Source organism: Anomaloglossus baeobatrachus, chromosome 12 (genome assembly GCF_048569485.1).
Source record: "Anomaloglossus baeobatrachus isolate aAnoBae1 chromosome 12, aAnoBae1.hap1, whole genome shotgun sequence".
NCBI lineage: Eukaryota > Metazoa > Chordata > Amphibia > Anura > Aromobatidae > Anomaloglossus > Anomaloglossus baeobatrachus.
Window position 1 is genome coordinate 90,883,842 of NC_134364.1, and position 26,028 is coordinate 90,909,869.

The window sequence follows — 26,028 nt, forward strand, 5'->3', positions numbered from 1 at the left end:
CACTCCTCCATGCAGATCTTCTCCAAGTTATCTAGGTTCTTTGGGTGTCTCATATGGACTTTAATCTTGAGCTCCTTCCACAAGTTTTCAATTGGGTTAAGGTCAGGAGACTGACTAGGCCACTGCAACACCTTGATTTTTTCCCTCTTGAACCAGGCCTTGGTTTTCTTGGCTGTGTGCTTTGGGTCGTTGTCTTGTTGGAAGATGAAATGACGACCCATTTTAAGATCCTTGATGGAGGAGCGGAGGTTCTTGGCCAAAATCTCCAGTTAGGCCGTGCTATCCATCTTCCCATGGATGCGGACCAGATGGCCAGGCCCCTTGGCTGAGAAACAGCCCCACAGCATGATGCTGCCACCACCATGCTTGACTGCAGGGATGGTATTCTTGGGGTCGTATGCAGTGCCATCCAGTCTCCAAACGTCACGTGTGTGGTTGGCACCAAAGATCTCGATATTGGTCTCATCAGACCAGAGAACCTTGAACCAGTCTGTCTCAGAGTCCTCCAAGTGATCATGAGCAAACTGCCCATGTGTCCTTCTTCAGGACACATGGGCAGACACTCACTGTTGATTTACTGGTCCTGAAGAAGAGGTCTTAGACCTTGAAACGCGTACACCCATGGAATAAAAGATTGTTTAATTTATCAACATCTCCTTCTGTATTACTGGCGGATTGCGCGGGTTTAACCCCTTCTCCCTCTCCACTTTGATGTGGCAAACAATAACAGGAAAATGAGAAACACCTGAAGAGGAGAAAACCAAGAAAGGAAACAAAGACCATAAGAACCACCAGCATTTGGACAAGGAAGAAAAGGTAAGCCAGGAAACGACCACGAGACCATGGGTCTCCGGATTGAATCCCCAAACAAACCGGGCCACGGCAATTACTCTAAAGTGGTCCTGGCTTAGTGGTGCATCTGTGGCCATCTAGTTAGATGGATAAGAGTGGAAGTGTGCGATTCCAATATAGATGAAATAGCTAAGAAAGGACAGCCCTGAATAGATGTCTGGCATCTCATCGTCTATGCAGCTTATCTGTATACTCTGTGAAGTACAGGTTGTCTAAGGGGTAGTTTCTGGACAGGTTGAACAGATAGTTCATGAAGTGTGCTAATTGTATTTATTTTAATTTTAAGTTTAAACAATAATCATTATTAATTAAATGTAACTGTTTTACAGTAAGGATTCTTTTCACTCACAGCACACTACCTGTTAACACAGCAAACAAAAATAATAGCACCATCAGTACAACGGCCAGAAAGGGCAAAAATGAGAACCTTCAAGTTGAACCAGGGTGGTTCAGTTTTTACTCCAATCTGTGCCTACATAAATCCAAAGAACAACTCCGGCAATACAGGTCGAAGTCACTTTATTTACAGATTTGAATACAATTATTGTACTATTATTCCAGTATGACTCCCGTCCCTTCTGTCTCCACTTTTCCCAAGAGATGTACAGATAGAGTCAGACCACTGGTTGGGGGTAGAGAAGTTTAGATTTCATGTGACGTCACACACACACTCGAGGTGTCATTTTGTGTCCCAAATATACACACATGAAATTGAGGTTGAAACCAATCCCCATTGATGAGGATCTAATGAGGTTTATAAAGCTGACCAGTGACATAAAGGGGTGTACAGGTACCAGGCATACCCCACAGCTGGTAAAAAAAACAGCTGGTGAACTGGACGGTCACACTCAAAAAATGGCTTTTTTCCAATATTTTGGTAAATCATGGGTAAACTTTAAGACAATCAGTGGCAGTGTTACCAAAGAAGAAGGTTGGAGGAGTTATGAGACATAAGCGGAGGAACAAAGGGGATGACAGAAACACATAGAGAAGAGGAAAGGTCCATGGATGAGATGTTCAGAAATAAAGTCCCCAAAGCTGAAGCAAAAATGGGACATGGACACCACCTAGGAGATGAACCAGGTTGGATCAGGTTTTCGGACACACAAAATTATTTATTGGGTGGACTTCTTCTTCTTCCGACCTGTCATGGGGGAAATAGAAAAAGTTGAGGTGAGGTGCATTTAGTAAGGGTAGCCGTTACACTTCCTCCATTTTGAATAGTAATTGATTGGAAGCATGACCACTGGGCACAAGGGGCTGAGGCATGATCACTGGATACAAAAGGTTGAGGCATGACCACTGAGCACGAGGGGCTGAAGCATGACCACCGGGCACTAGGGACTGGGGCATGCCCACTGGGAACTAGTGACTGAGGCATGACTACTGGGCACTAGTGACTAAGACATAAACACTGGGCACTAGGGACTGAGACATGACCACTAGGGACTAAAACATAAACACTGGACATAAGGGATGCAATCATGACCACTGGGCATAAGGGAGTGAGGCATGACCACTGAAAAACTAGGGACTGAGGCATGACCCCTAGGCACAAGAAACTGAAACATATCTACTTGGCACTAGAGAAAACTGTTATAAGTTTTACACCTTTGAAAGTTTTAATTTCATGCAATTTTGCCTGTCCTCTGCTCTGGCCAAGAGATGTGGATTCTCAGCACTTAGCCTTCCAAAAATTTCTAAAAAGCTATTTTTATAATCTCGACCCTAATTTTATGCAATTAAACTTTTCAGAAGAATTAAACTTACGTGTCTCCAAATTTCTAGTGATAGCATTTGAAGCTCGGGCCCTTGGTCCCTGCTGTGTAAAATGGTACCCAAAGCGTACAACAGAAGGACAGTTCTCCAGCATGGAGGCCATCTCCATCTCTACAGTGTCTCCAAGGTTCTGGTGCTGCAGAAAATAGGGGGAAGACATGACCATGATTAGAGCTGAAGGTGGACTTTACTTTTACACATCCAAGACTTTAGTAGTTTATAGTAAGAGGGTTCCTTGAGAAATTAACAGAAACGAGCCAACAATGTTTAATCGGTTGGGTTTGCAGTCTTAAGAATAGCCAATGATCAGTCCATAGAAAGAGCCCCAAAAGTTCAAAACCAACCAATTTACATTGGGGTTCCAGTCTTGAGGACCATCAAGGATTATTTCAGTGAAAAATCCCTGCTAGTCAACAACCCATTCACTCAAACATTTGCAGATTTAGTCTTGATGGAGGCCAATGAATAGTCCAATGAAGAATTTCTGGTGGTCAATCACACACTCAGTCACTGAGGTTCCCCCAACAAACAATAATGGTCTATCATAAGGATAGCTATCAACATAATTTCCTACAGAACCATTGACGGTACCTCAGTTATAGGATCCAGTCCCAACCAGCTGCATAGAGCAAGTAGTTGTTTGGGTCATTCTTCTAGATTCAGGCTTTAAAAACCATTCACAACCAAGTGAGTCAAGTTTTACCTGGTTATCCACCTTAAGTTCGGTTAGAGAAGAATTATTTTTCATAGCTTGAATTACGGCCAACATTCCTGCACTGGAGATAAAGTTGGACTCAATGTTTAAGGTCTCCAGAGTCTTATTTTCTTTGATCATCTCAGCCACAGCCTGTGGAGAACCAGAGCATTGTTATGTCGGAGTAAATGGAAGGCGTAGAAGATCTTCTCACTTTCAGGTGTAACGTAGTAGGTGCAACTCTGCAGTCAGTCCAAAACACGTCCCCATTCAGGGTGAAGAAAATACTCCCTGTCTCATTCTCTAAACAAATGAGAATGACTTGAAGATCATTCTCATCATTTTAATTATTTTTTTCTAACAATTTATTGTCTGCACACACAGATTACACAACATAATGATGGTCATGAAGTGTCGGACCCCCACCGATCTAATATTGATGACCTATCCAATCCATCCTGCTTTTACTTTCAATATCTGAACCCCTTTTTGTATCTCTTCAGATGGACTCTTTTACGCCTTAAACTGGATGGGTCGTTCCCGAAACCTTACATAAAAGTACATAATGATGTCCTTGCAAGCAGAGGCTGCATCTTAAAGACTGTTCCACATGGTGGTGTCACGAACATCATCACCACCACCACCACGTGGTGGTGTAACAACGTCTTTGTATGGGGTCTCCACCGTAGCCCCGTATACCTCTGCTAAGAGCATTGCTTCTTGGGTAATAGCGCTATATATACAGCTCACAGACAGGCCACGTGGCTCTGTACTAAGCAATGATACAACCTTCTTTCTATCATCCGACAGTACATCCTCCCACGTGGTCATTCCACATGATAGAAATCTTTATAAACTTGGTGACCCCCTACGGTATGAATATGTTATTCTATAGATATAACGTCATTTCCAGCATTAATGGATCTTGAAATTACCCCAGCTATTCTTTCACATGCAGTAAGAGACCACACTTAACACATCACCATTACGGGCCGACTAATGGACATAATGGATTTACAAAGTGGCCCATTTTCTGAGCTTGTTCCGTGTCATTTCGAAGGACGCTTTTACTGCTTCCCTTTACACCTTCTTGTATTGCTGCAGTTCTGTGCTGCCATCTGGGGGTGATTGCACAGTATAGCAGGTGAAGTCCGACATTTCATGATACGCATTGAAACCTAACTTAGGCTGCTTTCACACTACGTTTTTTTAGCATGCGTCATGAACGTTTTTTTGCTGCAAAAGTGGATCCTGTTTTTGCAGAGAAAAACGCATGCAAACGCATGTGTTATTTTGCAGGATCCTGTCACTTGACGTTTATGGGCGGGCATTGGAGTCATGTGATCGGGAGTGAGGGGAACTGAACGTGACACTGGGAGCCGGCATTTGACAGCTGCGGAGGCTCGTAACCAAGGTAAACATCGGGTAACTTGCTTGGATACCCGATATTTACCTTGGTTACGAGCGTCTGCAGCTGCTAGGAGCCGGGCTCCATTCACACGTAACCAAGGTAAACATCGGGTAACTTGCTTGGATACCCGATATTTACCTTGGTTACGAGCGTCTGCAGCTGCTAGGAGCCGGGCTCCCTGCACACGTAACCAAGGTAAACATCGGGTAACTTGCTTGGATACCCAATATTTACCTTGGTTCCGAGCATCTGCAGCTGCTAGGAGCCGGGCTCCCGACACACGTAACCAAGGTAAACATCGGGTATCCAAGCAAGTTACCCGATGTTTACCTTGGTTACGAGCCTCCGCAGCTCTCAGGCGGGGGAGAGAGAGAGAGGAGAGGGAAGGGGAGAGAGGGAGGGGGAGAGAGGGACGAGGAGAGAGAGACTGATCACACCAGGCTGGTTTCTGGGCATGCTCAGTAGAGCAAGCAGGATCCTGTCTATCAGCATGCCAGCGTTCACATACGTTTGCATGCAGTATAGTCAGGATCCAGCAATTTGCAGTATTTGGACGCAGCTCAAAAATGCTACAAGTAGCGTTTTTGAAAAAAGTTAAAAAACTGCAAGTCGCTGGTTCCTCACTATAACGCACGCAAACGCAGGTGAACGCATGTTGACGCGAGTCCATTGCACATGCATTGAAATGAAAACGCATTTGCACTGGATCCGTTTTTGCGTTAAAAAAACGTTCAGGACGCATGTTAAAAAAATGTAGTGTGAAAGCAGCCTTAACAAATGCATTGAATTTGAGACACAGACCACCCAATAATAACTGTTAGATTAAACACACAATAAAAATATGGTTCCTAAAAGGGGGTTTTTCATTTTTTAAAACTTTTTGCCAACTATCCTAATTTGGAAATACAAACATTTTTCTAAACAACATTTATTAAAAAAAAAGTACCCTTCCGGAGTTAGCCCATCTGGTCACCTGATGGTTGCGCTTTTAAGATTGCAGCCACTTTCAGCAGCAACATTCCATTCAAATCCCCCATCATGCTTTGCTCGTTCTAATATTCGAACCCTCACATATGATCTGATGATCTTCACTGAATGTCACATGACCCACTTATGCTCTCCCCTCCCTGGCCAATCAAATGAGGAAGGTGAAGCAGTGAATAAGATGACCAGGATACTGGAAGGAGGTGGATTAAGACAGTGTTGCAATGAATTATGGGAATTATTGTAGGAAACGAGTGGCGGAAATTATCTTAATCAAAGTACTTAAGAAAATAACCAAGTGAAAACTTATCAGAAATATTCTGATCCTGAAGCAATGATCTCTAGAGAAGAGTTTGCCTTAAAAAGACAATCCCTTTAAGTAAAGGGTGAAATGGATATCACAAAGACTTACATAAGCCACAGGATCGTTACTACGAGTAGCTACTAAACTCAGTTGCTTTACATGTGTGTTCGCTTTCATGGCTTCACAAATCCCCTTTAACGTCGGTATGGGAATGTCCTGCAAATGAGCAAAAAAACAAAACAGAAAAAAAGATATAAGAGATCCCTTTAGATTTAGGGTCTAAAGCTCCTTATAGTCTGTGCAGGGATAATTACATGGATATTATTTAGATTCACTTCCACCAGGTCTGAGGCGTTGCTCTTGATCTTCTGCAGGGTTTCTTCCACGTTGGTTGGATTTGGGGGCTCGTCCGGGATGGGTTTATATTTGTCAGGTTGTACAACGCCTTGTAAGGAACAGACACAGATGCCACATTGATTAAAAAGGAAACTAATTCCCATTCTATAGCTCCATATTTTTGGACTATATTACATTTCTGAGGTCAACAGGAATGGCCAAAGGCCTCTCATTCCTGGTTCCTCATCTGAAGCCACCAGTGAAGCCTTAAGGGGTCTTTACACGCAACGACATCGCTAACGAGATGTCGTTGGGGTTACAGAATTCATGACGCACATCCGGCCTCGTTAGCGACGTTGTTGCGATCTGAAAAGCATGAACGACCGTTAACGATTAAAAATACTCACCATATCGTTGATCCTTGACACGTCGTTCTAATCTCAAATATCGTTGCTGCTGCAGGTACGATGTTGTTCGTCGCTCCTGCGGCAGCACACATCCCTATGTGTGACACTGCAGGAACGAGGAACATCACCGTACCTGCGGCCGCCGGCAATAAGGAAGGAGGTGGGCGGGATGTTACGGCCGCTCATCTCCACCCCTCCACTTCTATTGGGCGGCCGCTTAGTGACGCCACTGTGACGCCACACAAACCGCCCCTTAGAAAGGAGGCGGTTCGCCGGCCACAGCGATGTAGCTAGGCAGGTAAGTCCATGTGACACGTGTTAGCGATGTTGTGCACCAAGGGCAGCGATTTGCCCGTGACGCACAACCAACGGGGGCGGGTGCTTTCACCAGCGACATCGCTAGCGATGTCGCTGTGTGTAAAGTGCCCTTAAGGCTATGTTCACACTTCCGTTATTTTGTATCAGTCACAATCCGCTGCTCTGAGAAACAACGTACTCTGTTTGGCGGATTCTGTTGTTTCCCATAGACTTGTATGAGTGGCGGATTGTGATTGATGACCTTGCGTTGCACCCGCAGTGCGGCGCATCACTCGTTTCTTTCTTTTTCTCTCTCTCTCGTACCACTGCTTGTTTTTATACTGAAATCATTTCACCGACGGAATCCGCTTTTTCATGACAATTAATTTCATTTCTTGTCACCCGTTGTACAACACATCAACCACAAGCGTCAAGCAACGCAGGTGACTGATGCAAAAAAAACGGAAATGTGAGCATAGCCTTAAGCGGGCTTTACACACTACGATTTTGCTACAGCGATCTCGTTGGGGTCACGAAATTTGTGACGCACATCTGGTCGCTGTAGCGATCTCGTTGTGTGTGACGACTAGGAGCAATTTTGGATCGTTGCAAAAACGTCCAAAATCGCTCCTCGTTGACATGTGGGTCCGCTCCCAAGTATCGATGCTATCGCTTCGCCGAAGTTGTTCCTCGTTCCTGCGGCAGTGCACATCGCTGTGTGTGACTCCCATAGGAACATCTCCTTACCTGCCGCCGGCCACAATGCGGAAGGAAGGAGATGGGCGGGATGTTACGTCCCGCTCATCTCCGCCCCTCCGCTTTCATTGGGCGGACGCTTAGTGACGTCGCTGTGACGCCGAACGGACCACCCCCTTAGCAAGGAGGCGGTACACCGGTCACAGCGATGTCGCTATACAGGTAAGTACTGACATATGAAAAAGTTTGGGCACCCCTATTAATGTTAACCTTTCTTCTTTAGAACAATTTGGGATTTTGCAACAGCTATTTCAGTTTCATGTATCTAATAACTGATGGACTGAGTAATATTTCTGGATTGAAATGAGGTTTATTGTACTAACAGAAAATGTGCAATCCGTATTTAAACAAAATTTGACCGGTGCAAAAGTATGGGCACCTCAACATAAAAGTTACATTAATATTTTGTAGATCCTCCTTTTGCAAAAAGAACAGCCTCTAGTCGCTTCCTTCAGCTTTTAATGAGTTCCTGGATCCTGGATGAAGATATATTTGACCATTCCTGTTTACAAAACAATTCCAGTTCAGTTACGTTTGATGGTTGCCGAGCATGGACAGCACGCTTCAAATCATCCCACAGATTTTCAATGATATTCAGGTCTGGGGACTGGGATGGCCATTCCAGAACATTGTAATTGTTCCTCTGCATGAATGCCTGAGTAGATTTGGAGCGCTGTTTTGGATCATTGTCTTGCTGAAATATCCATCCCCTGCGTAACTTCAACTTCGTCACTGATTCTTGCACATTATTGTCAAGAATCTGCTGATACTGAGTTGAATCCATGCGACCCTCAACTTTAACAAGATTCCCGGTGCCGGCATTGGCCACACAGCCCTAAAGCATGATGGAACCTCCACCAAATTTTACTGTGGGTAGCAAGTGCTTTTCTTGGAATGCCGTGTTTTTTGCCTCCATGCATAATGCCTTTTTGTTTGACCAAACAACTCAATCTTTGTTTCATCAGTCCACAGGATCTTCTTCCAAAATGTAACTGGCTTGTCCAAATGTGCTTTTGCATACCTCAGGCGACTCTGTTTGTGACGTTCTTGCAGAAACGGCTTCTTTCGCATCACTCTCCCATACAGCTTCTCCTTGTGCAACGTGCGCTGTATTGTTGACCGATGCACAGTGACACAATCTGCAGCAAGATGATTCTGCAGGTCTTTGGAGGTGGTCTGTGGATTGTCCTTGACTGTTCTCACCATTCTTCTTCTCTGCCTTTCTAATATTTTTCTTGGCCTGACACTTCTGGGCTTAACAAGAACTGTACTTGTGTTCTTCCATTTCCTTACTATGTTCCTCACAGTGGAAACTGACAGTTTAAATCTCTGAGACAACGTTTTGTATCCTTCCCCTGAACAACTATGTTGAATAATCTTTGTTTTCAGATCATTTGAGAGTTGTTTTGAGGAGCCCATGATGCCACTCTTCATAGGAGATTCAAATAGGAGAACAACTTGCAAGTGGCCACCTTAAATACCTTTTCTCATGATTGGATACACCTGCCTATGAAGTTCAAAGCTCAATGAGGTTACAAAACCAATTTAGTGCTTCAGTAAGTCAGTAAAAAGTAGTTAGGAGTGTTCAAATCAAGAAGTTGATAAGGGTGCCCATACTTTTGCACCGGTCAACTTTTGTTTAAATGCGGATTGCACATTTTCTGTTAGTACAATAAACCTCATTTCAATCCAGAAATATTACTCAGTCCATCAGTTATTAGATATATGAAACTGAAATTGCTGTTGCAAAAACCCAAATTGTTATAAAGAAAAAAGGTTAACAGTAATAGGGGTGCCCAAACTTTTTCATATGACTGTATGTGTGACGGGGGTGCCGGATTTTGTTCGCGACGGGCAGCGATATGCCCGTTTCGCATAAACGATGGGGGTGGGTCGCATGCTAGCAATATCGGTACCTATATCGTAGCATGTAAAGCCACCCTTACTCCTGAGTGCTGCCCATTGCCAAACCTTGCAGAAATTCTCAGACACCCACCCATCCACCAATTTTGCCTAATCCTCCTTTTCTCGAGTGCTTCTTATAGTCCAACAATGATGCTAAATCTCTATCAGTGGCCACAATAATATTAGTAAAAAGCCAATTTTGAAGCGTTCTTCTATACGTTGAAATGGCGAATCCATGGATTTTACTTACTGTTGATGCCCTCTTTATTAATGATGATCCCGGAAGTGATGGCGTCATAATACTGCTTGTTACTCATCAGTGTATACATCCCCAAGATGGCTGCGATAGAAGAATAAATGAAGTCAGTCAGTAATCGGTCCATGTAGCGTTATATCCAACATGTTTAGTAATAACATACAAAAAATTCCGAAATTCAGATTTATATCGATCTTTGTAGCCTGGTCCTAATATGTGGATGGAATTGATATATGGAAGTGACGACGTGTTTGGGAATCCATGTTTTTCTATGGAATATACCGGAGGGTCATATTATCCCTCTTGGTGGCACCAGAGCTCGGTGATAAGAATATTGGTTACTATACCATGTCCTCATCTTGAACACACAGCGTAAGACGATAGCCCCTCGGTCTTTCACTCTCCTATACTAAATATAACACTTGACTCGAGTCCAAATCCTTGGAGTTCTGCTGACTGGAGGGAATGGGCGAGAGCTCAGCTACTGGTGCAGAAGAAACATTACCCTCAAACGACTGAAAACCAGACTCACCCACTGTTCTAACATATCCTGGAGGCTCTAGAAAAAAAGGGGAAACCTATCCAACTTCTGGAAGATTTGGCAATATTTCTTAGAATCCCCATGGTCTTGCGAATCCTCACAGAAAACTTGGAAAGTTGTGGAGACTAGCTCCTAAGAAATCCCCTATACACAGTACACACAGACATGGTGGATTTCTGCTCCCTGTCTCCATGAAGCAGCATCATGGAGGACATTATACAGAAGTACTAAGCAGAGCTGCTGTGAGTACAGTACTGGGAGGAGATAAAAAATTGCTTTAAAGCAAAAGCGTAAAGTATATAGTCCTGCTAACTAGTGAAGATGTGAATCCAGCCCTGGGATGAGATAAAACACTTACTAGAAGCATAAACAGCATGGAGGACATTACACAGTAGCACTGAGTAGTGTAGCTATGAATACAGCACTGGGATGAGATAAAACACTTACTAGAAGCATTAGTAGCATAGAGGATATTATACAGTAGTGCTGAGCAGTGTAATTGTGAATACAGCACTGGGATGAGATAAAAACACTTACTAGAAGCAGTAGTAGCTTAGAGGATATGATACAGTAGTACTGAGCAAGGGAATTGTGAATACAGCACTGGGATGGGATAAAACACTTACTAGAAGCAGTAGTAGCATAGAGGATATTATACAGTAGTACTGAGCAGTGTAGCTGTGAATACAGCACTGGGATGGGATAAAACACTTACTAGAAGCAGTAGTAGCATAGAGGATATTATACAGTAGTACTGAGCAGTGTAGCTGTGAATTCAGTACTGGGATGGGATAAAACACTTACTAGAAGCAGTAGTAGCATAGAGTATATTATACAGTAGTACTGAGCAGTGTAGCTGTGAATTCAGCACTGGGATGGGATAAAACACTTACTAGAAGCAGTAGTAGCATAGAGTATATTATACAGTAGTACTGAGCAGTGTAGCTGTGAATTCAGCACTGGGATGGGATAAAACACTTACTAGAAGCAGTAGTAGCATAGAGTATATTATACAGTAGTACTGAGCAGTGTAGCTGTGAATTCAGCACTGGGATGGGATAAAACACTTACTAGAAGCAGTAGTAGCATAGAGTATATTATACAGTAGTACTGAGCAGTGTAGCTGTGAATACAGCACTGGGATGAGATAAAACACTTACTAGAAGCAGTAGTAGCATAGAGTATATTATACAGTAGTACTGAGCAGTGTAGCTGTGAATACAGCACTGGGATGAGATAAAACACTTACTAGAAGCAGTAGTAGCTTAGAGGATATTATACAGTAGTACTGAGCAAGGGAATTGTGAATACAGCACTGGGATGGGATAAAACACTTACTAGAAGCAGTAGTAGCATAGAGGATATTATACAGTAGTACTGAGCAGTGTAGCTGTGAATACAGCACTGATTTGGGAAATTTGAAAGCAGCAACATTAAGTAAATTACATAGCGAATAGAGCACTGGGATACAATTAAAAAAAAAAAAACAGAATCGAAATCTCCAGCATTGAGGGAATTCTATAGCAGTGCTAACCAGTGTAATAGTGTGAATGCAGCATGATATAACACTGGAGAGATAAAACACTTACTAGAAAGCATGCTGAACAATATACAGGAGTGTTGAACAGGTTAGCTGTAATTCCAGTACTGTCATGAGATTAACACTTACTAGAAGCAGTAGCAATGTAAGACAATTATTTAGCAGTACTGAGCAGTGTAGTTGTGTATCCATCTTTGAATTGAGATGAAAATTTACTAGAAAGTACCAATATTTCTTGTGCCTCTCTGTGCCCTTCTCACTCTGCTACCTCTACCTCCTAGCGTTTAATTAGCAGCTATAATCTGATCTATCAGTGAACTGGAAAATTGAATTTTAGCATTTGTTAAAAGTGAATGAGGAGCTCGGGAGGCAGAAAAGGGAAAAGAAAGCCCGCTACACACGCTTCAATATATCTCACAATCCGTCGTTGGGGTCAAGTTGTAAGTGACGCACATCCGGCATCGTTTGTGAGGTATCTGCGTGTGACATCTACTTGCGATCAGGATTGAACGCAAAACCGTTGATCGCAAACACATCGTATCATTCTCTAGAATTGAGCGTTTTGTTGCACGAACCTAGTCAATTGTAACGTGTGACATCCCTCATACGATTTTGGTGTCTGATGCTGTGTGCGCAGGTGTGCGCTCTGCACCGCAGCTTAAAAAAGGTCCGCTTCAGAGCGCAGCTGAAAAGCTGCGTTCTGAAGCGCCTCACAATGTCTGTCATTCACTAATCTCTGTCAGTCGGTCACTATCTCTGTCCCTCACTCTGTCCATGTCAGTCTATCCCCCTCTCTCATATACTCACCGATCCCCGATCTCCGGCGCTGCACGGCATTCACACTGCTCCGGCGGCTTTTACTGTTTTGAAAAAGCCGGCCGCCCATTAAACAATTTCGTATTCCCTGCTTTCCCCGCCCACCGGCGCCTATGATTGGTTACAGTGAGACACGCCCCCACGCTGAGTGACAGCTGTCACACTGCACCCAATCACAGCAGCCGGTGGGCGTGTCTATACTGTGTATTGAAATAAATAATTAAATAATTAAAAAAAACGGCGTGCGGTCCCCCCCAATTTTAAAACCAGCCAGATAAAGCCATACGGCTGAAGGCTGGTATTCTCAGGATGGGGAGCTCCACGTTATGGGGAGCCCCCCAGCCTAACAATATCAGCCAACAGCCGCCCAGAATTGCCGCATACATTATATGCGACAGTTCTGGGACTGTACCCGGCTCTTCCCGATTTGCCCTGGTGCGTTGGCAAATCGGGGTAATAAGGAGTTATTGGCAGCCCATAGCTGCCAATAAGTCCTAGATTAATCATGTCAGGCGTCTATGAGACACCTTCCATGATTAATCTGTAAGTGACAGTAAAAAAACACACACACATGAAAAAATCCTTTATTAGAAATAAAAAACACAAACACATTCCCTCATTACCAATTTATTAACCCCCGACAAACCCTCCATGTCCGGCGTACTCCACAGTCCTCCAGCGTCGCGTCCAGCTCTGCTGCATGGAGGTGACAGGAGCAGCAGAAGACACCGCCGCTCCGGTCACCTCCACGCAGGTAATGAAGACAGCCGCGCGATCAGCTGATCTGTCACTGAGGTTACCCGCGGCCACCGCTGGATCCAGTGACAGCGGGTAACCTCAGTGACAGATCAGCTGATCGCGCGGCTGTCTTCATTACCTGCGTGGAGGTGACCGGAGCGGCGGTGTCTTCTGCTGCTCCTGTCACCTCCATGCAGCAGAGCTGGACGCGACGCTGGAGGACTGTGGAGTACGCCGGACATGGAGGGTTTGTCGGGGGTTAATAAATTGGTAATGAGGGAATGTGTTTGTGTTTTTTATTTCTAATAAAGGATTTTTTCATGTGTGTGTGTTTTTTTACTGTCACTTACAGATTAATCATGGAAGGTGTCTCATAGACGCCTGACATGATTAATCTAGGACTTATTGGCAGCTATGGGCTGCCAATAACTCCTTATTACCCCGATTTGCCAACGCACCAGGGCAAATCGGGAAGAGCCGGGTACAGTCCCAGAACTGTCGCATATAATGTATGCGGCAATTCTGGGCGGCTGTTGGCTGATATTGTTAGGCTGGGGGGCTCCCCATAACGTGGAGCTCCCCATCCTGAGAATACCAGCCTTCAGCCGTATGGCTTTATCTGGCTGGTTTTAAAATTGGGGGGGACCGCACGCCGTTTTTTTAAATTATTTAATTATTTATTTCAATACACAGTATAGACACGCCCACCGGCTGCTGTGATTGGGTGCAGTGTGACAGCTGTCACTCAGCGTGGGGGCGTGTCTCACTGTAACCAATCATAGGCGCCGGTGGGCGGGGAAAGCAGGGAATACGAAATTGTTTAATGGGCGGCCGGCTTTTTCAAAACAGTAAAAGCCGCCGGAGCAGTGTGAATGCCGTGCAGCGCCGGAGATCGGGGATTGGTGAGTATGAGAGAGGGCTGCTAACTTCAGTAACTTAGGAGATTATCGGTCACCGGTGAGCCCTTCACAGGTGACCGCTAATCAGGGCGCGACACAGACAGAGCCGCAGCATGACCGTGAAGTCGGGTGAAGTTCACCCGAGTTCATTCTGACAGTGCGGCTCTGTCTGTGTCTGCTGTCATCTGCCATTCAGCTCTGCTACATGGCTGTCTGTGTCTGCTGTTAGCGGCCATGTAGCAGAGCTGAATGGCAGATGACATAGTAAAAACGCATCCCTACACATTACACACGCTTGGCAAGTCAATAAAAAAAAAAAAAAAAAAAAGGTGCCCAATGCATACGTCACAGAACACATGATCTAAAGGATCGCACACAAAATTGACCAATTTAACATAGACTACTAACGCACGTGTGACAGCAAATGAACGACCAACGTGAAATCTCATAGATCCCGTATGCAACCTGGGCGTGTCACATCGCAAATGCGATTGTACAACTAATTGCAACGTGTAAAGTGGGCTGAAGGCTGATAAGTTGAGAAAAAAGCTAATTTTCTGTTACTGTTGAGTAAAAGATTTATGTTATCATCTGTGGGGGCGATTGACATGAGGTCTCCATGAGATGGACATAGCTCCTTGGTGAGGTCACATCAGAGCTTCTGACACTTGAGTCTTAAGAGCTGGATCAAAAACTGGATTATGACCTCCTCCATCACCGGAGACATCATCAGCTCAATTAATATCATGTACTCATGCGGCACAGATGTCCATAGGATGCAGCGTAACATGTCCACAGGCTGAAGTGATCACATAAGAGACCAATGTCCAAAATGTTGGGCTCCTCAGTAGCAGAATTCCTGATGGAGACCTTCAAACGTGCATCTGGTGGCAACCAGTCACTTGTTACAGCGTCAAGCCTTGTAATTGGTCGGCAATCTAAGCAGGGGTGGGGCCGTGGTAGATGATTGGCTAAAATTTGGCTCACATTATCTCAGTGTACACACTAATGGGTGAATATACTCATTAACCCACCAAATGGAAGTCAAGAGGATCCGAAAAAAAAGGTACAAAATATCTAAATTTTGATTTACAGAGGAGCCATTGTTGTCCCCACGTCATCTTACCTGCAATGTCGCACATCTCAGCGTCGGTAGCGTTGGCCAAAGCCTCCTCCAGCTCTGGTTCTAGTGTGATCTGCTCCTCTTTAGGGATTTCCCTTTTTGGATTTTTAGGGATGAAAGGTTTTCCTGTTGATAAAATAGATTATGACTTGAAGTTTGGAAATAGTTATTCGAAGCTGTATCCACAATTCTGTTGACTTCCTAAAATCCAACTGTGTTCACTTCAGCTGAAGCCCTAAAATCTTAACCATTATGGGAGATGCTAGGAACACTAATTCATATTTCTGAGTTAACAGAAAACCAGCAGAGTTTTGAATACAGCTCTGGAGGCAATTTGGAGACATTAGGTGGGTATACATTGTAAAAACCTTTGCAATGCTGCAAGAACCGGCAGTGCGGGGAAGGGTCAGTAAATTCAACAGTGCGAATATAGCCTGCAGCTGTCTACGCCTGTCCAGTGCTACGGGGGAAGGGAACTGGAGGAAAGGAGCAGAATCTATGCTCCACATCAGTACAAAAATACTTGGGCAAATTTCTGTATGCCCGATATACTAGAATATTGCGAACTATTACGATAAAGAACTGGACTTTATTTACCCTTCTTCTCCCCAGTGAACGGGACAAGGTCTTCTCTTTCCTTGGCATCCATGGCCTCCTTCTCCAGATGTTGCAGGAGGGCGTCTCTGTCCAGGGGACCAGTTGCGGTCTTTGAGGTTTGGTCTTTTTGGCGCATCCCAGCCGGGAGGAGGATATTCTAGATTATGATCGAGAATCATAAATCTGTATGTGTTACATGTATGACAGACACCGACTAAGGAGATCTTCAAACAATCAGGGGCAGAGTCATCACAATATAACTACTATAATACTGCCCCCTATATACAAGTATATAACTACTATAATACTGCCCCCTATGTACAAGTATATAACCACTATAATAATGCCCCTTTTTACAAGGATATAACTACTATAATACTGCCCCCTATGTACAAGACTATATCTACTATAATACTGCCCCATGTACAAGAATATAACTACTATAATACTGCCCCCTATGTACAAGACTATATCTACTATAATACTGCTCCTATGTACAAGAATATAACTACTATAATACTGCCCCCTATATACAAGTATATAACTACTATAATACTGACCCCTATGTACAAGAATATAACTACTATAATACTGCTCCTATGTTAAAGAATATAATTACTATAATACTGCCCCCTATGTACAAGAATATAACTACTATAATACTGACCCCTATGTACAAGAATATAACTACTATAATACTGCCCCTATGTACAAGAATATAACTACTATAATACTGCCCCCTATGTACAAGAATATAACTACTATAATAATGCCACCTATGTACAAGACTATATCTACTATAATACTGCTCCTATGTACAAGAATATAACTACTATAATACTGCCCCCTATATACAAGTATATAACTACTATAATACTGCTCCTATGTACAAGAATATAACTGCTATAATACTGCCCCTATGTACAAGAATATAACTACTATAATACTGCCCCCTATGTACAAGGATATAACTACTACAATACTACCCCTATGTACAAGGATAAAACTACTACAATACTACCCCTATGTATAAGAATATAACTACTATACTACTGCCCCCTATGTACAAGAATATAACTACTATAATACTGTCCTATGTACAAAAATATAACTACTATAATAGTGCTCCTATGCACAAGAATATAGCTACTTTACTACTGCCCCCTATGTACAAGAATATATCTACTATAATACTGTCCTATGTACAAGAATATAACTACTATAATACTGCCCCTATGTACAAGAATATATCTACTATAATACTGCTCCTATGTACAAGAATATAACTACTATAATACTGCCCCCTATATACAAGTATATAACTACTATAATACTGCTCCTATGTACAAGAATATAACTACTATAATACTGCCCCCTATGTACAAGGATATAACTACTATAATACTGCCCCCTATGTACAAGAATATAACTACTATAATACTGCTCCTATGTCCAAGAATATAACTACTATAATAATGCCCCCTATGTACAAGGATATAACTACTACAATACTGCCCCCTATGTACAAGAATATAACTACTATAATACTGCCCCCTATGTACAAGAATATAACTACTATAATACTGCCCCCTATGTACAAGAATATAACTACTATAACACTGCTCCTATGTCCAAGAATATAACTACTATAATAATGCCCCCTATGTACAAGGATATAACTACTACAATACTACCCCTATGTACAAGGATAAAACTACTACAATACTACCCCTATGTACAAGAATATAACTACTATAATACTGCCCTCTATATACAAGAATATAACTACTATAACACTGCCCCTATGTACAAGAATATATCTACTATAATACTGCCCCCTATGTATAAGAATATAACTACTATAATACTGCCCCCTATGTACAAGAATAAAACTACTATAATACTACCCCTATGTACAAAAATATAACTACTATAATAGTGCTCCTATGTACAAGAATATATACTATAATACTAAGGAGAAGAATATAACTGCAATAATACTGTCTTTTAAGTAAAAGAATTTGAAAAAAGATGAGACAACAATATTTGGCCATGATTGAGGCAGATAGAAGAAATAACATTTTTATGCTGAACAATGCAGTTAGTTGTGAGAGACCTAGAGGACTTTTAAGTGTGTGCACCCCAGAAAGGATTTTTAAATGCTTCTAAGACATCAGTACCTCAGGGTCCATCTCTTGCAGTTCAAAGTCCAGTTGGGCCAGCTCCTCGGCTGACATCCCTCGCATAATCTCATCTTCATCTATGTCCCGATACTTCTCCAACTCCTTCTGGTAAGACATGGTGGTGGAGGTGGTGGTGGCTTTTCAGCCTCTTCTACGAAAGAAGTAAAAAAAAAACCAACAACTCGATCAAGGAGTTTCTTCAATATGACCAACACAGATGGACCATGTATGCAAACAGGTTCTTTGGGTCCTTCATTAACTTTTCAAATCCTGGTCATTATCATGTAGTCTAAACATCAGAAGAAAGGCCTTGTTATGGGGCCTGCATGGGATTTACCCCATCACCATATAACATCAGCTGAGATCATGTTCTACCAAGACTGGTCTTCACAAAGATGGCCACCAAAAAAAGATCAATCACTAGTTAGGAAGACCTTAACCTGAAACTACGTAACATTACCTGAGATCTTGTTCTGCCATGTCTGATCATCTCAGAGATGGTCATCAAAAACTTAGACTCTTGTAAGGAAAACCTTAATGATGGGGGCTAGATGGGATTTACCCCACCACCATATGACATCAGCTGAGATCATGTTCTACCAGGTCTGGTGCTCAAAAAAATAGTCTTCAAAAGCGCCGGCACTTTAAAGAAAGACCTTAATTATGGGGGCTAGATTGCTTTTAGCCCCTGTTACACAACATCAGCTAAGATCATATTCTACCAGGTCTGGTCATCAAAAATGTGTTTTCTTGGAAGGAAGACCCAAATTATGGAGTTGAATGGGATTTAGTCCCCCCCACCACATAACAACAGCTGAGATCTTGATCTACCAGGTCTGGTCCTTGCAAAGATGGTTATAAAAAGTGCAGTCTCTTGTAAAGAAGACTTTAATTATAAATCCTGCATCGGATTCACCTCACCACCATATATCATCAGCTGAGACCATGTTCTACCAGGTCTGGTTCTCCCAAAGATGGTCATAAAAACCTAGACTCTTGTAAACAAGATAAAATTATGGGGGATAGATGAGATATACCCCGCTACCATATAACATCAGACAAGGTCATGTTCTCCTATGTCTGGTCAAAACAAAAATGGCCACCAAAATGGATCAGTTTCTTCTAAGAAAGGTCCTAAATGTTTATAAAATGGTCAACATGTGAATGGGTTGTGTCTAGTAAATCTGACCATAGTGGTTACATTAGAAAACGTACAATATGTCTATGGGGAAGCAAGGCAGACTTTGGCCCCCATAAAGTTGAGATCTGTTAGCAGTCTATACCTCAGACGCAGGGGCGTAATGACCGCGATCGCAGAGGTCGCCACCGGGCCCGGCGCCTGCTCTGTAGAAAAACAGCCGGCTCCTCTCAGTGAGAGAGGAGCTGCGCTGTTCCTTTAGTTTCAATCAGTAGCATAGCTACCGGGGGGGCACATACATGATGCGTCGTCCCCGGGCCCCATGCTCAGAGGGGGACCACCCGGAGCTGCGCTACTGTTAACTATATCGGCTATCGGCGTGTGCAGCACGCCGATATAGTTAACCTCTGTGGTAGTGCTGGGAGACAAGATCTCCCTGCACTGCTGCTGATGACACTGCACACGCAGGACATCAGAGTACCAGCGTGGTAACGTCATCGTAAAGTGCCGGGACTCTGATGACTTGTGTGCGCAATGACAGCGCTGTGATGTGCCCGCGCTGGAGTCATCAGGACCCTGGAGCAGGTGAGTATGATGTTTTCTTTCTCTCTTTTTCTTTAATGTAGTATGGGGGGACACACAATATATATATACACACACATACAACCAGGATAGGGTCCAGGGTAGGGGACATATATATACCAGCATGGGAGCCAGGCTGGGGAACATTATATATACCACTATGAGAGCCAGGCTGGGAGACTATATCTATATATATATATATATATATATATATATATATTATATATATATATATACACACACACACACACACACACACACCTGCATGGGAGCCAGGCTGGGAGACAATATACGGTATATATACCAGCATGGGAGCCAGGCTGGGAGACAATATATATATATATATATATATATACACCAGCATGAGAGCCAGGCTGGGGGACAATATACGGTATATATACCAGCATGGGAGCCAGGCTGGGGGACAATATACAGGGTGACCCAAAAGTAGGTGGACAGAAAATAATAACATTTATTTTGATTTATATATAAAAGTAGCTGTAGTACCCGGGCGTTGCCCGGGATAGTAACTGTCTCTCTGTCTCTCTCTGATCTCTCCCAGTCTCTGTCTGTCTGTGTGTGTCTGTATCAGTCTCTCTGTCTCTCTCTATTTCTGTGTCTGTCTCTCTGTATCTGAGTATCTGTCTACCTCTCTCTATCTCTGTGTCTCTCTCTGTCTGTCAGTCTCTTTCCCCGTCTGTCTCGTTCCAGGTCTGTTTCATTGCAGGTCCGTCTTTTTCCCCCGTCCGTCTTTTTCCCCCGTCCGTCTTTTTCCCCCGTCCGTCTTTTTCCCCCGTCCGTCTTTTTCCCCCGTCCGTCTTTTTCCCCGTCCGTCTTTTTCCCCCGTCCGTCTCGTTCCCCGTCTGTCTCGTTCCCCGTCTGTCTCGTTCCCCGTCTGTCTCGTTCCCCGTCTGTCTCTTTCCAGGTCTGATGCTTTCCCCGTCTGTCTCTTTCCCTGTCTCTTTACTTGTCTCTGTCTCTTTACTTGTCTCTGTTTCTTTCCCTCTCTATACTTGTCCCTGTCTCTTTCCTTGTCTCTTTCCCAGTCTGTCTCTCTCTTTCCGTCTCTTTACTGGTCTCTCTTTCCCTGTCTCTTTTTGTCTCTGTCTCTTTCCCTACCTGTCTTTCTGTCTCTTTCCCTGTCTGTCTTTCTGTCTCTTTCCCTGTCTGTCTTTCTGTCTCTTTCCCTGTCTGTCTTTCTGTCTCTTTCCCTGTCTGTCTTTCTGTCTCTTTCCCTGTCTGTCTTTCTGTCTCTTTCCCTGTCTGTTTCCTAGTCTGCCTGACTCTTCCCTGTCTGTCTGTGTCTGTCTCTCTCTGTCTCTTTCTCTCTACCCGTCTCACCACCGACATCTTATTACCTCACATATAAGCTTCTTATACTAACAATTTATTTTGTTCCTATAGCAACTAATTACAGTTCCTATTAATAACCTAATAGCTTGAAGCTCCATTGACTTTAATGGAGGCAGGCTTTTTGGAGAGTAACTGTAAAGCGTGGGCATAAATTTTCCCATCCAAACATAGTTTATAAACGTTCCATGAGTAACATGCAAAATTTCGTGATTGTAAATGCGACGGTGCGGATTTCTTTAGCGGACACACACACACACACACACACACACACATACATACATACATACACTCATCTTTATATATTAGATTATATTTACTAACACAAGCATAACATTGACAATTAAATTGTATTCTGAACAATAATACAAAAGCCCTTAAATTTTATCAATGTAGGTGCTCAAACTGTTTTCCATGACAATTTGCACAGCTTTGAAGCCTCTTTCGCTTCAACAAACATTTTTGCACAAGTCTCTTCGGGTATTAATTTCTTGAAATGCATCTCTTATGTAATTTTTCAAATCACTGACACTTTTTGGTTTTTGACTATAAATTTTGTCCTTGAGTACTCCCCAAATAAAAAATCTATTGGGTCAAGTCTGGTGAACGTGCCAGCCAATCCATTTGTTAGGAAATGTTTCATCAAGATGCTCGCGGACCACTCTTGATTAATGTGGAGGGGCCCCATCTTGTTGGAAATAAAGGTCATTTGAATTAGGCTGTTGCTGTAACTGTGGAACAACTTGATTCATTAGAATTTCGAGACACTTATCTCCTGTGACTGTTCCATCAAAAAATATTAGTCCTAAAACACCAAAACTTGAAATACCACCCCAAACATTGACACCCGGCTCATTCAGTTGTTGCTCTAATGTTAAATGCATGTTCTCATTATACCGGTATATACAATTCTGTCTGTTAATATGGCCGGATAATTTGAAAGAAGTTTCATCACTTCCCATAATGTTATCTAAAATTACTAGAGTTTTTTCAGTTTCCTTAAGCATAATCTCACTAAATTGCAGCCGCCTGTCTGGATCATCCTCCAATAAACCATGAATTAGACGTTGACGATAAGCTTTCCACCCAATAGATTTCAGGATTCGCATGATAGAAGCTCGTGAAATTCCCAATTCTAAAGAGACTCTTCTGAGGACTTTTTTGGACTCTGAACAAAGGTTTCGGCAACAAGTTGTTTATTATTTTCTGTACAGGCTGTTTTGGGTCGACCAGTTTTTGGAGCATTAAGGATTGAGCCAGTGGCATCGAATTTGTCATGAATGCGGTAAATGGTTGCTCTCTTGGGGGCTTGAGTACCAAATGTTTCAACCCAATTTGCTGTAACGGTTTTAGCATTTTGAGATTTCCAATACTCTTTTAAAATCCATTTTCTTTGATCTGCATTTAAATTATTTGCCATTATGGGTTATCTGAATTATCTGAAAAGAAAACAGATTTGGGGTAGATTTATCTGTGAAAACTAGATCTGTGAAACGGACTCAGTTTCCCTTAGCAACCAATCAGATTTCACCTTTCATTTTCCAAAGTCTGTGAAGAATGAAAAGTGGAATCTGATTGGTTGCTAAGGGCAACTGAGTCAGTTTCACTTAACACCATGTTTGATAAATCAACCCCTTCATAACCTTATTACACATACTGTCTACCTACTTTTGGACCACCCTGTATATACCAACATGGGAGCCAGGCTGGGGGACAATATATATACCAGCATGACATTATATATTTATATATACCTGACTCCCATGCTGATATATATAATGTTCCCCAGCCTGGGCCCTATCCTGGTATATATAATGTTCCCCAGCCTGGCTCCTCTGCTGGTATATACAGTGCCTTGTGAAAGTATTCGGCTCCCTTGAATTTTTCAACCTTTTCCCACATTTCAGGCTTCAAACATAAAGATAAAAATGTTAATGTTATGATGAAGAATCAACAACAAGTGGGGCACAATTGTGAAGTTGAACGATATTTATTGCTCATTTTAAACTTTTTAAAAAAATAAATAACCGAAAATTGGGTCGTGCAATATTATTCATCCCCTTTACTTTCAGTGCAGCAAACTCACTCCAGAAGTTCATTGAGGATCTCTGAATGATCCAATGTTGTCCTAAATGACTGATGATGATAAATATAAGCCACCTGTGTGTAATCAAGTCTCCGTATAAATGCACCTGCTCTGTGATAGTCTCAGTGTTCTGTTTAAAGCGCAGATAGTATCATGAATACCAAGCAACACAATGGGCAGGTCTGTGATACTGTTGTGGAGAAGTTTAAAGCTGGATTTGGTTACAAAAAGATTTCCAAAACTTTAAACATCCCAAGGAGCACTGTGCAAGCGATCATATTGAAATGGAAGGAGTATCATACCACTGCAAATCTACCAAGACCCGGCCGTCCATCCAAACTTTCATCTCAAACAAGAAGACTGATCAGAGATGCAGCCAAGAGGCCCATGATCACTCTGGATGAACTGCAGATATCTACAGCTGAGGTGGGAGAGTCTGTCCATAGGACGACAATCAGTCGTACACTACACAAATCTGGCCTTTATGGAAGAGTGGCAAGAAGAAAGCCATTTCTCAAAGGTATCCATAAAAAATGTTGTTTAAAGTTTGCCACAAGCCACCTGGAGACACCAAACATGTGGAAGAAGGTGCTCTGGTCAGCTGAAACCAAAATCAAACTATTTGGGCACAATGCCAAACGATATGTTTGGCGTGAAAGCAACACAGCTCATCACCCTGAACACACCATCCCCACTGTCAAACATGGTGGTGGCAGCATCATGGTTTGGGCCTGCTTTTCTTCAGTAGGGACAGGGAATATGGTTCAAATTGATGGGAAGATGGATGGAGCCAAATACAGGACCATTCTTGAAGAAAACCTGTTGGAGCCTGCAAAAGACCTGAGACTGGGATGGAGATTTGTCTTTCAACAAGACAATGATCCCAAACATAAAGCAAAATCTACAATGGAATGATTCACAAATAAACGTATCGAGGTGTTAGAATGGCCAAGTCACAGTCCAGACCTGAATCCAATCGAGAATCTGTGGAAAAAGCTGAAAACTGCTGTTCACAAACGCTCTCCATCCAACCTCACTCAGCTCCAGCTGTTTGCAAAGGAAGAATGGGCAAGAATTGCAGTCTCTCGATGTGCAAAACTGATAGACACATACCCCAAGAGACTTGCAGCTGTAATCGCAGCAAAAGGTGGCGCTACAAAGTATTAACTTAAAGGGGACGAATAATATTTCACGCCACAATTTTCAGTTATTTTTTTAAAAAGTTTAAATTAAGCAATAAATTTCATTCAACTTTACAATTGTGTCCCACTTGTGGTTGATTCTTCACCAGAACATTTACATTTTTATCTTTATGTTTGAAGCCTGAAATGTGGGAAAAGGTTGAAAAATTCAAGGGAGCCGAATACTTTCGCAAGGCACTGTATAATATCCCCCATGCTGGTATATACAGTTAGGTCCAGAAATATTTGGACAGTGACACAATTTTCGCGAATTGGGCTCTGCATGCCACCACATTGGATTTGAAATGAAACCTCTACAACAGAATTCAAGTGCAGATTGTAACGTTTAATTTGAAGGTTTGAACAAAAATATCTGATAGAAATTGTAGGAATTGTACACATTTCTTTACAAACACTCCACATTTTAGGAGGTCAAAAGTAATTGGACAAATAAACCAAACCCAAAAAAAATTTTTTTATTTTCAATATTTTGTTGCGAATCCTTTGGAGGCAATCACTGCCTTAAGTCTGGAACCCATGGACATCACCAAACGCTGGGTTTCCTACTTCTTGATGCTTTGCCAGGCCTTTACAGCCGCAGCCTTCGGGTCTTGCTTGTTTGTGGGTCTTTCCGTCTTAAGTCTGGATTTGAGCAAGTGAAATGCATGCTCAATTGGGTTAAGATCTGGTGATTGACTTGGCCATTGCAGAATGTTCCACTTTTTTGCACTCATGAACTCCTGGGTAGCTTTGGCTGTATGCTTGGGGTCATTGTCCATCTGTACTATGAAGCGCCGTCCGATCAACTTTGCGGCATTTGGCTGAATCTGGGCTGAAAGTATATCCCGGTACACTTCAGAATTCATCCGGCTACTCTTGTCTGCTGTTATGTCATCAATAAACACAAGTGACCCAGTGCCATTGAAAGCCATGCATGCCCATGCCATCACGTTGCCTCCACCATGTTTTACAGAGGATGTGGTGTGCCTTGGATCATGTGCCGTTCCCTTTCTTCTCCAAACTTTTTTCTTCCCATCATTCTGGTACAGGTTGATCTTTGTCTCATCTGTCCATAGAATACTTTTCCAGAACTGAGCTGGCTTCATGAGGTGTTTTTCAGCAAATTTAACTCTGGCCTGTCTATTTTTGGAATTGATGAATGGTTTGCATCTAGATGTGAACCCTTTGTATTTACTTTTATGGAGTCTTCTCTTTACTGTTGACTTAGAGACAGATACACCTACTTCACTGAGAGTGTTCTGGACTTCAGTTG

General features: G+C 42.7%; 1 protein-coding gene across 2 annotated transcripts in view; it reads right to left on the minus strand.

Moving 5' to 3' along the window:
* Positions 1 to 1,354: 1,354 nt before the first annotated feature.
* TMOD4 (tropomodulin 4) overlaps positions 1,355 to 26,028 on the minus strand; it is a 35,742-nt gene continuing 11,068 nt past the window's right edge. For both annotated transcript variants that reach the window (XM_075329686.1, XM_075329687.1), the window contains exons 2-10: positions 18,416 to 18,569; positions 16,236 to 16,392; positions 15,642 to 15,764; positions 9,976 to 10,065; positions 6,339 to 6,469; positions 6,133 to 6,240; positions 3,335 to 3,478; positions 2,623 to 2,767; positions 1,355 to 1,996 (exon numbers count right to left, since the gene is read on the minus strand). In XM_075329686.1, the coding sequence (XP_075185801.1) occupies positions 1,968 to 1,996; positions 2,623 to 2,767; positions 3,335 to 3,478; positions 6,133 to 6,240; positions 6,339 to 6,469; positions 9,976 to 10,065; positions 15,642 to 15,764; positions 16,236 to 16,392; positions 18,416 to 18,535 (1,047 nt within the window). In that variant the 5' untranslated portion in view covers positions 18,536 to 18,569 and the 3' untranslated portion in view covers positions 1,355 to 1,967. The remainder of the gene's footprint in view (positions 1,997 to 2,622; positions 2,768 to 3,334; positions 3,479 to 6,132; positions 6,241 to 6,338; positions 6,470 to 9,975; positions 10,066 to 15,641; positions 15,765 to 16,235; positions 16,393 to 18,415; positions 18,570 to 26,028) is intronic.